The 11,182-nt window shown below is 38.0% G+C and overlaps 1 protein-coding gene across 2 annotated transcripts in view; it reads right to left on the bottom strand.

The window, feature by feature from the left end:
- Positions 1-11,182, bottom strand: part of LOC109106175 (formin-like protein 14) — a 37,614-nt gene that overhangs the window by 41 nt on the left and 26,391 nt on the right. The window contains exons 14-18 of one of the 2 annotated variants that reach the window (XM_042713658.1): positions 5,572-5,701; positions 5,435-5,467; positions 5,026-5,126; positions 3,684-3,767; positions 1-1,241 (exon numbers count right to left, since the gene is read on the bottom strand). The exon at positions 1-1,241 is cut by the window's left edge and continues 41 nt beyond it. In XM_042713658.1, the coding sequence (XP_042569592.1) occupies positions 1,137-1,241; positions 3,684-3,767; positions 5,026-5,126; positions 5,435-5,467; positions 5,572-5,701 (453 nt within the window). In that variant the 3' untranslated portion in view covers positions 1-1,136. Of the gene's footprint in view, positions 1,242-3,412; positions 3,768-5,025; positions 5,127-5,434; positions 5,468-5,571; positions 5,702-11,182 lie in introns of those variants that run through there. The other variant, XM_042713657.1, reaches the window with a different exon arrangement.

Genomic DNA, 11,182 nt, shown 5'->3' with positions numbered 1-11,182 from the left:
AAAAAATAAAATGAACCATCTGTCCTCAATGACCCCCAGATAAGTGGTTTGAAGAATGGATAGATGGAAAAATAAATAAAATAAAATAAAATTATAAAATATAATTAAATTAACCATCTGTCCACGGTGCGTTCAGGATAAGTGGTTTGGAGAACGGATCGATGGGAATAGAATAGAATAGAATAGAATAGAACAGAATAGAATAGAATAGAATAGAATAGAATAGAATAGAATAGAATAGAATAGAATAGAATAGAATAGAATAGAATAGAATAGAATAGAATAATATTTCCACTATAACCCTTTAGAGGACAAGCAGTTTTTAAGGATGGATGGACAGATGGATATGAAATAATAATAAAAACAGTGCTTAATAAAAGCCTAAACATACTAAACATACTGCTTAACATCCTTTTTTTGTGTTCCACAGAAGAAAGAAAATCATGAAACAAAGGTAAATGATGTCAGACTTTTCATTTTTGGGTGAACCATCCCTGCAACGGCGGACAAACTGCAATGGATGTTCATTACAAAGGGATTACAAGTCCCCCGCTTGTAAATCCTAGTGTTATTCAAAATCAGACTTCAAAAGAGATTTGTTTCTTCTTCTTTTATTTGTCCTCTTCATTTACTGAATGAAATCCTCAAAAGAATAATGAAATTTGAAATGTGTGAAATGCAGATGTCCTCTGCTGAACCTCCGCTGAGGACTTGACTCTGTATCATCCAGAAAACACATATGTGCTCAAGGCCACAGAGAGAGTCGGCGATTCAGCAGACGCACATGGAAGCAATTCAGCTGGCAGTCTAAACCAGAATGCCTCTTTCACAACAGACATCTGTGACGTTATCACTGACAACCATTAAAATCATATGTGTCTACAGAAAACATCTGAAAAATGAGCTGTTTGTTGTAGCACGGGGTCAAAGAACCGCACGATCCCGCTCACCAAGACTTTTAAACCAAAAATCAGCACTGGAGAAGATCCAGAAAACATTGGTCGCAGTCTGCAGATAAGTCTGTTTCTACAGACGGTCCAAACGCATCCCGATGCACTTATGACATGCTTGAGAAAGCAGGTGCAAATTCAGACATACAAACACCTACTGTATTAAATGTGAATGGAAATTTAGCTTCATTGAGTGTATTCAGAGTACACTTTCTTGAAGTCATTCACAAACTGGAAAATCCATCCGAAAAGTTCTTGGGAGTCTTGATCTAAAGGCTCTCCAAATTTTATCTGTGGAAGAAAAATGAACCACATGAACAGTGATAATGTTTATTCATAAATCGCTTTATACAATAAAAATTGCTTTGTTTGTAAAATATTTGTTAAAACCCTGTATTTCTAGTGTGAACACTGACATTGCCACATTTTTTCCTAAATTGCTTCATATTGTTATTGTTAATGTCTAATTGTGAGTCAAAATATAAATACAAATATTTGTATATATTGTGTAGCATTATTTTTATACATAAATATAAAATACACTAATATTATTATTTATAAATATATATATTTATATAAAATGGTTATTGATAATAGAAAGCTTTTTAAAAATATTTTTTAATTAGTATTTTTTAACTTTTTTGCTGTCTACTAACAGTAGGCAAAAAATAACATTGTTCAAAAGCAACAAAAGCAAATATTCAAAAGAAAAAAAATGTACAAATGAAATAATTGTTCAGATCCTGTATATCTAGTTACTTTGCAAATATTGGTTGAAAATGTGAGTTTTTTGACCAACTAATGGGGTGATCCACCATCCAATTACCTTCATACCTGCAGACACCAGAAATGCCAGATTTATAAGCGTAATGCTGAGAAACTAAGAGAAATAGACTATGTAATGGCCAAAAAACCTGTTTTATTTCCAATCACTCTCAGTTTTTCCTCTTGATCCAAGCTCTATTCTCCCCATTATTTCTGACTCAACAGCCCCAAGTTGCTGTTTGCTGTATTTTTGCCCCAAGGCTGAAAGTTTGGGCTGTAATTGTGAAACTGAAGCGATTCTCATCCTGGCAGGAGACTCGCTCCTCATCCTGTCAAGCTTACAAAAGGCTAAATGTTCACAATGAACTACTCGCAGTCTTTATGGATGGTCTTGAAGAAAATTGGGACAGTTGGGAAATACGTTACACATTACAAACAGAGGAAAAGGACTCTTCTTAAGAATTAATTTTTTTATTATTAAGAAAGCTGTGTATTTTTTTGCCCCTGATTCAGTCCAGCTTGACTTTTATTGCAAAAAGCAGTTACATTGTTTTGTTTTCTCTCAGAAATAAGTAGAAACATAGCACATTGTGGGGAAGCCGTGGCCTAATGGTTAGAGATTTGACTCCTAACCCTAAGGTTGTGGGTTTTAATCTCAGGCCGGTAATACCACGACTGAGGTGCCCTTGAGCAAGGCACCAAACAACCAACTGCTCCCCGGGCGCCGCATTTATCAAAAAAATAAAAAATAAAAAAATACAGTATTTATAGAAATATTTTGAAATATTTTTTTAATTTAAAATAAGTTTTTTTTTATTTGAATATATTTAAAAATGTAATTTATTTCTGTGATGTAAAGCTGAATTTTAAGCATCACTCCTCCAGTCTTCAGTGTCACGTGATCTGTCAGAAATCATTCTGATATATTGATCTGCTGATTTTACATTTCTGGTCTTTTGCTGATTTTAAAGTTGAAAGCAGTTGTGCTGCTTCATATATGTGTGGAAAATGTGATAGATATTATTATTTATTTTTCTTTTTCTTTGATGAAAAGTTTTTTAAAAACAGCATTTTTTTTTTAAATAGAAACATTAAAAATGTCTTTCCTCTCACTTTTGATCAATTTAATGCATTCTTGCTAAATAAGGAAATGAATTAATTAATTTTAAACGTTAGAGTATATCATGATGTAACTTGAACAATTTCAGTCTGAGGTGTCAAATGTACAGAATTTCAGGATTAACTTGGATTAAATTTACCCAGAAGGCCATAAAATGACAAAATTTTATTTTGCTTTATAGAGCTGCAAGGAATTTTCTATATATATTGTTTCTGTATGTTGTGTATTATATTTTTGTTGTTTTTTTGTTTTATAAAAATCTATAAATATTAATATTTAATTAATTGAAAATTACAAATATTTTATAGTTAAAAAACGTTTTTATTGTTGATAATCATTTAAATTTATAAAAATATATATATTTAATATATATATATATTAAATAATAATTTGATGTCTACTAACTCTGGTCTTCAGTTGCCAAAACAAATAACAAATATTGTTAAAAATCTAAACGAAAGCAAACAAATATTCAACAACAACACAATGAAAATAAATAAACATTTTATAAAAGAAAATGTTAAATTTCTAGTTGCTTTGCAAATTTTTGTTGCAATCTTCTGTGCTCATAACATATTTATTGCTATAAACAAACCATGGACATCATAAAGAGCTGTTATTAAAAGTCAGTCTTAAAGCAGCATCCTGTCCCTCACAGTGAGAGCAACAACAAAAAACACAATGTAACCTTGATGAATGGGTGGGCTGAAATAAATTCCCTTCTTCTACCTCAGTCCACCTGGCACAGATAAGCAGAGAAAGGCCAATCCAGATAGCTGGAGATCCCGGCCCATCCGTCTCCCAAAGCAACACAACAGAAGATATTGAAATAATAACTCAAGGATTACCAATATGTCAGTGTAGAGCTTCCTCATCTCCTCACACCTCTTCATCAGCTGAGTGAAATCAGCCTCATGCTTCTCAATGGTCGCCTAGAGCCGGAGATAAAGGAAGAGGTGTTATGGGTGTGTTTTCTCCTCCTTTTTGTTTTTGGAGAAGTAGCACTGGAATTCTTAGCGCTATCAGCCTCAGAGGCTTTTGATTTATCCATATTTCTCTCCATCCAGACTGCATCAGAAATACAGTGAAAACGTGTATCAAACCAGCAGCTCTCAAGGGCCTGTGCTTTACATGAGCTAGATTCATTTCCTTTCTCTGTGGAGTTGTTCAAGAATAATGCAGTGCATAGAATTTTTTAGAGAACAGCCTGGCTGGTCTTTTCAGTATAATGAAAATGAGTAAGGACAGGGGCTGTCAAGCTCCAAACTGAGTAAAAAGCAGCATAAAAGCATCATAATGTTTCATCATGTGACTTGCTATTCTTCTGAAGTCATATGATAGCTTTGTGTGAGGAAAAGACCAACATTTGAATAATTTTTCCCTCAGAGAAGTAGATTTGTCCAGTTTGAGTCACTTTTGAATTGGATATTTTGATCCAGTCTGAATGATTCTTCAGTGAATCACAGAATCACTGATCTGGTCAAAGTCATTAAGAACTTGCTTGAAGAGAAGATTAAAATTAAAATTGCAATGACAGAATATATCACACAATACATTTTTTCATGATACTTTTATGGTGCTTTTGCATTTTTTTTTTTTTTTCTTTTTTTTTTTTTTTTTTTTTTTTTTTTTTTTTTTGCAAAGGAAAAAAAAAAACTTCAGTCCCCATTTATTGTTATGGACAAGTACGTAATTCAAAATGTTTCACAGAAGAAACTACTTAAATCACAATAATCAGAAGACATGGCATTATTATCCCTGTTTTATTTCAAAAAGAATGACATTTGGATCATTATTCACTGAGGGAATTAGCTTTTGAATCTTTGGATCCAGTTCACACAGTCAATCTAATTGATTCTTGAGTTAAACTCACTGAATCAGTGATCTGGTCACAGTCATTAACTTCTTGCTTGAAGATTAGAAAATCAACAACTAACGACCTAACTTTCAAAGATGTACAATATATCACACAATATATTTCTATTTATGTATTAATGATACTTTTACAGTGCTTTTAAAAAGGAAAAAAGCTTCAGTTCCCATTCATTGCTATTGACTAATAATAAAATGAATTAAATCACGTTAACAAGCCATTAATACCAATGTTTTCTTTCAAATTCTTAATGAATTCAAATAACTCTATTATGTGATATAATAGAGCAAAGATAATTGGGTATATTTGTAAATTACCTTTAAGTCTTTGAAGAATTTGGGGTGCTGGTTGACTTCGTTTTTACTTTTACTGTATGTTTTTCTGTACTGGACGATCTTCTGAAATTCATTCTTCACTACTAAACGATGACAAAAGGAAAAAAATAAAAATTGATTAAGGACATTTATAATGGACCCTCTACACTATATGAACTCAACTGCAATGCCTTTATGCATTAATGCACAAGCAAAGCCAAGCAGCATCAGGTTTGAATGTAATGCTCAGCTGATTAAAAAGTTCTTGACCATGCTTGAATAAAGCAGTGAAATTGTGATATTCTGTAAACAAATGTGCTCAATCAAGCATCCCTTTCTGAAACACTGACATCTACAAACAAGTTTGGTGCAGCAGCATCACAAAATACATCTGATGAGAGCGTCCACATACCGTCCACCTCTGCTGTCAGACCTTTAACCGAAGCTGCAGGAAAACCACAGAAACACACAATCAGAAGGCATTCAATCAAATGAGCCCCAAAAACATCTATCACATCTTCCCTTGCAATGAAATTTTGATTAGAGTACCTCCAGGAACAGTCTCAAATTCTGCAAGCTCCAGGAAAAAGGTGGCCAAACGTGGTTCTCGCAACATGATCTGCTCCACAAGGGCATGCAGCAAGGTGAAATTCCGATTGTTCCCTCGCAGCTGAGAAAGCTGGGAAAAGGAGGGGAAAATTATGAATGTGTTTGTGGAAGTTTTTCCATGTACCTGTGCTTGAAATAAGATGATACATGTGCTCTGTTCCAAAACCTATCTAAGACATTGTAGACACTTACTACAAATAAATGCTATGCAATATTCCATTCAGTACCAAAAAAAAGCAAAAAAAAAAAAAAAAAAAACACATTTTATATGATATGATAATAACATAATTGGTTCATAAAAAATATTTTAATTAATAAATTTAATAAATAAATATGTACTGTATAAACATACATGCATGCATACATGCACACATACAGCTATAAAATAACTGGTTAATATAAATAAATAAATAAACACAGTATATGATATGATAAATTGTAATTGGTTCATAAAAATATATTATTTAATAAATAAATTAAATACACACTTACTATACAAACATAAATGCATCCATATAATTCTAAAATAACTGGTTAAAATTAGATAGATAGATAGATAGATAGATAGATAGATAGATAGATAGATAGATAGATAGATAGATAGATAGATAGATAGATAGATAGATAGTAAATAAATAAATCATTTTTTGTTACTTAAAAAAAATAATTTACATAAAATAAAATATATTTTTATTTTATTTTATTTCAGCTAGTTGACAAGGCAACATTTGCAATTTGTTATTTAGCTTAACATGATAAAATAACTAAAACTGAAATAAAAGTGTAAAACAAACAAACAAAAAAAACTATATAGACCTAAAAATTACAAAAACACAAACACACACACACACACACACACACATACACAAAAAAAAAAAATTTCTAAATTTAAATGAAAGTTAAACTTTTAGGTCCAATAACAGTCAGGATGCTTCCACGTCTATGTAGGCAGCAGTTGGGAACAATTAGGATGAGGTCTGGGAACGATTGGTCTTTTATCCCCAATCAAATATCCCATCTGACCTGAGGGTACCGGAGGTAAACAAATATTTATCTTGGGTGTACGTTCGTGAGAGTTTATGCATGCTCATGCACGCATCTTTGAATACCAATACCTTGCCCAAGGCCAGAGAAAGAGCGAGGTTTGACAATTCAACTCCCACATGTTTATTACCATCAGCTAAAAATGGAAGAAGATAACGTCCTTGAACCCAAGCCCACCTTTATTGTCCACGTGAAAAACTGATTAACATTTTTACAAAAGGATCTCCTTGACATCTCAAAGGTTCTGCTCTCTGATTAACCACAATGCAAATATTGAGGAGCGCTGCAGCCTCACGTTAGTGTTTTTTATTGAATATTGAGAATTTGTACAGTAGGCTAAAGGGTGATAATGATAAGTGATAAATACATGTCTTGATCATGCAGAATAAATATAGCTGCTAATTCAAAAAAGGTTTCACACTTATCCAGCAATAACATAAACAGTCCAAGCACTTAAAATTAATGAAATGATATGTGCTAAACACAATTGCTCCTATCTAAAATTGCATCTTTTTAAAGTGAGAAAATGTAAAGCAAGTACTCATGCCACAGAAACCAGCATGCATGCTTAAGAGTGACTGTTCCCTTTCAGTCAGTCACATTCAATGTTACATTAGTGACTGATGAATTGGGATCTCGCTAGAGAGACAAATCACCTTCGAGTGTTAACAAAACAAGCCAATGAATGTTGGTCTGCGAGCTTTGTATCGCCCACCCCGCCCCGCTGTGCGGGTATATAATGAGAGCACATGCAGTCGCACATTCAGCTTTTCGCTTCAGAGCTGAGCCTTTCAGCTTCCAAGCAAGAGTGTCGTCAAGACAGATCTGATCTCTGCGTGCTGCAGCTTCCCATTCTGCGGTCACGCTGCAACTCCTCCTGGGCGCTTCAACACTTCTGTGTTTTCACAAAAGAGCATTCTAAAAGAGCAATTAACTAAAAGAGCTCCACGAGTGACGCAGCGTCTTTTTAAAGATGTCTTTCCACTCGTGCGTTTCTAGATGTGGTCGCTTTCTGGCTCCATCTGATGGTCACGATCGCTGCATTGCATGCCTGGGCCTCGAGCACATGAGTCATGTTCTCATTGCGGGAACTTGACCATCGCAATGTTGCGATCAGGGCTCCTCTTCGTCAAACGAGGAGGAGTCCCCCTCCCCATGCCCCGTTCTAGTTCCTCCTCCCAGAGGAGGACTACTTCAGCTCATGGCCAGGGTGATCTGAGGATTACAGTGAGAATTTCCCCGCCGAGCAAGTCTCCACAGGCCCCTCACTCCTCCAGCACATCATACCCTCTGGTGTACCGCGATGCGGAAGCCTCAGACAGGGCGGGAACCAGCACTTCATCTGGGCCACCAACAGATGACCAATGTCGATCACTGCATCGGGGGACGAGCTAGGCTCTGGAGATGAGGATTTGGCTGTGTTGCCTCCTTCTGGGAGAGCAGCGTTGCCCAAGTCAGATCCAGAGCTGACTGCTATGCTTGCCCGGGCCGCCGAGAGCGTCGGGTTGCCATGGAAGCCCTTTCATCTCCCGAACGCTCAAGGCTGGATGATTGGTTTCTGGGGGTGCCGCACACCGAACGCCAGCAGCCACCTCTGGTTCCATTCTTCCTGGAAGTGCATGAGGAGGTTACTAGGTCCTGGAGGGCACCTTTTTCTGCCCGAAACAGATCTAGTGCCTCCTCCGTCCTCACTACCTTCGACAGCGGGGTGGCTAAGGAGTATGTGGAGATCCCCCCAGTTGAGCGTGCTATTGCGATGCAGCTTTGCCCGCAAAGTGCTGCTGCCTGGCAGGGTAATCCACCCCTCCTGTCCAGGGCCTGTAAGTTCTTGTCCGCCCTGACGGCCAAGGCTTACGGAGCTGCTGGACAGGCCTCCTCCGCCCTGCACGCCAAGGCATTAAAACAGCTGCACAAGGGTAGTTCTGACCCAGGTGTGATGCAGGAGCTGTGCACTGCAACAAACCTTGCCCTACAGACGACGAAAGTCACGGCGCGGTCCCTGGGTCAGACGATGTCCGCGTTAGTGGTCCAGGAATGCCACGTTTGGCCCACCCTGGCAGATATTTACATTTATGCATTTAGCAGACGCTTTTATCCGAATTATTATTATTTTTATTTTTTTTACTTAACATGTGTTCCCTGGGAATTGAACCCACAACCTTTTGCGCTGCTAACGCAATGCTCTACCACTGAGCCACAGGAACCACTATCTAACCAGATATGAGGGAGTCTGACAAGTACCGCTTCTTGGACTCTCCAATCTCCCAGGCTGGCCTCTTCGACGATGCGGTGGAAAGCTTCGCCCAACAGTTCTCCCCCGCGCAGAAGCAGATGGAGGTGATTAAACACATCCTGCCCTGGCGGCCCGCTGCTGCCATCACAATACGTGCCTTGAATTCGGGCCGGCCAACTCTCACGTTGTCCTGAGACCCCGGCCTGGATATGTGCCCAAACTTCCCACCACGCCTTTCAGCGATCAGGTGGTGAACTTGCAAGTGCTGGCCCAGGAGGAGGCAGACCCAGCAGTCACTCTGCTCTGTCCTGTTCGCGCTTTGTGCATTAACATGGACCACACGCAGAGCTTCAGGACCTCAGTACCAGATCTTTGACTGCTTCGGAGGACAGCAGAGGGAAAGGCTGTCTCCAAACAAAGACTTGCCCACTGGATAGTGGAGGCTATAGTCTTAGCATATCAGGGCCATCGTTTACCGTGCCCCCTCGGAGTGAGAGCACACTCTACAAGAGGTGTGGCTTCCTCCTGGGCGTTGGCACAGGGCACCTGGATAGCAGACATCTGTAGAGCTACCGGCTGGGCGACACCTAACACGTTTGCGAGATTCTATAATCTCCATGTAGAGCCTGTGTCCTTTTGTACTCGCCTCTTGTACTCGCCTCAGATGGCCGGCAACGCTGGACCTGCTCGGTGTCAATCAGGCTTGCTGCGCCACTCCCCTCTACGGACCGGATGCGTGCACTTAAGTGCTTCTCAGTTCAGTTTCAAGCATGTAGACATGAAGCCACTGCAACAATTTCAGCTGCCTCCAATTTAAAACTCAGAGGGAGCTCTGTTTTAAGGTTGAGTTGTTTACGATTTCAAACCCGAACCCACTCTACAAAACTAAAAGATGACCAAGAGGAATCAAATAAACTGTTTGCTCAAAACATAGGCTTAGTTCAGACAGATTTTGTGGTATCATACTTAAATTTGCCCTTTAAAAAAAAAATCTAAATGTATGAATGTGTTTTATAATTTTACTAAAATATGATTTTTGCATATTTGGTGGTTTTTCTTATATGACTAAGTAAGAAAGAAAGAAAGAAAGAAAGAAAGAAAGAAAGAAAGAATAAACTTGTCATTGAATAATCATGAAAAATAAAATGCGTCATGTTTTCCACAAAAACATTAAGCAACACAACTGTTTTCAACTTTTATAATAATCAGAAATGTTTCTTGAGCAGCAAATCAGCATATTAGAATGTTTCTGAAGGATCGTGTGACACTGAAGACTGGAGTAATGCTGAAAATTACATTTTTAAAAATATTCAAATAGAAAACTGTTATTTGAAATTGTAATAATATTTCACAATATTACCGTTTTACTGTATTTTTGATCAAATAAATCAGATCAGCCTTGGTGAGCAGAAGAGACTTCTTTTAAAAAACATTTAAAAGTCTTACAGACTCCAAACTTTTGAATGGTAGTGCATAAAAAAGTATTATTTATTCATGTGATGATAAAAAGAGCACTGGGATATATAAGAAACATAAAACAACAGTTCTCTTTCAGTCGATCACTACGAGTCACGTCGAATGACCGATGAATTGGGATCTCACTTCGAGAGACCAATCTACTTCGAGTGTAACTAAATGAGCCAATGGACAATCCAGTTGCCGTTGATAACAGTGTGAGCATAAAAAGGCAGCAGGTGCAATGCACAACACCTTTTTGCTTTGGAGCTTTTGGATCACATCATTTTGTTCCTGACTACTCTACTGAGAGAAGAAGACTGAATGAGTTCAGCGTGCACTTTGAGAGCTCTTTGTGTTGGCGGTACGGAGCTTCATCAGTGGTGGCTTCCCATGTCGAGTGCATTGCACACATCAGGCTGGACTACCCATTGTTTGTGTTGCAGGCAGCCATTTTCCCATGTGCGCTTCAGCATGCTGAAAGAGCTTTTTTCCTAAAAGAGCATTCACAGGTGCGTCTTTTAAAAGAAAACTTGACGTAGTGTATTTGTAAAAACGACATTGCATCCTGCTACAGATAACATACCACCCGTGCGTTTTTGGATGCGGTCGTTACTTGGCATCAGATGATGGTGACGATTGCTGCCTCACGTGTCTGGCCATTAAGCTTGCTGAGGTGGCATTCGTGGATGAGTTATGTTCTCATTGCGGGAAGATGACCATCTCGGAGTTGCGGGCCATGGCGGCAGTCAGGCAGGGGTTACTTCAGGGACTAGCATGGGTGACCTGAGGGTAACAGTGAACCAACCCTCGGGGGAC

The sequence above is a fragment of the Cyprinus carpio genome, chromosome A23 (genome assembly GCF_018340385.1).
Source record: "Cyprinus carpio isolate SPL01 chromosome A23, ASM1834038v1, whole genome shotgun sequence".
Lineage (NCBI taxonomy): Eukaryota > Metazoa > Chordata > Actinopteri > Cypriniformes > Cyprinidae > Cyprinus > Cyprinus carpio.
This window is presented reverse-complemented; position numbering and strand designations above follow the sequence as displayed.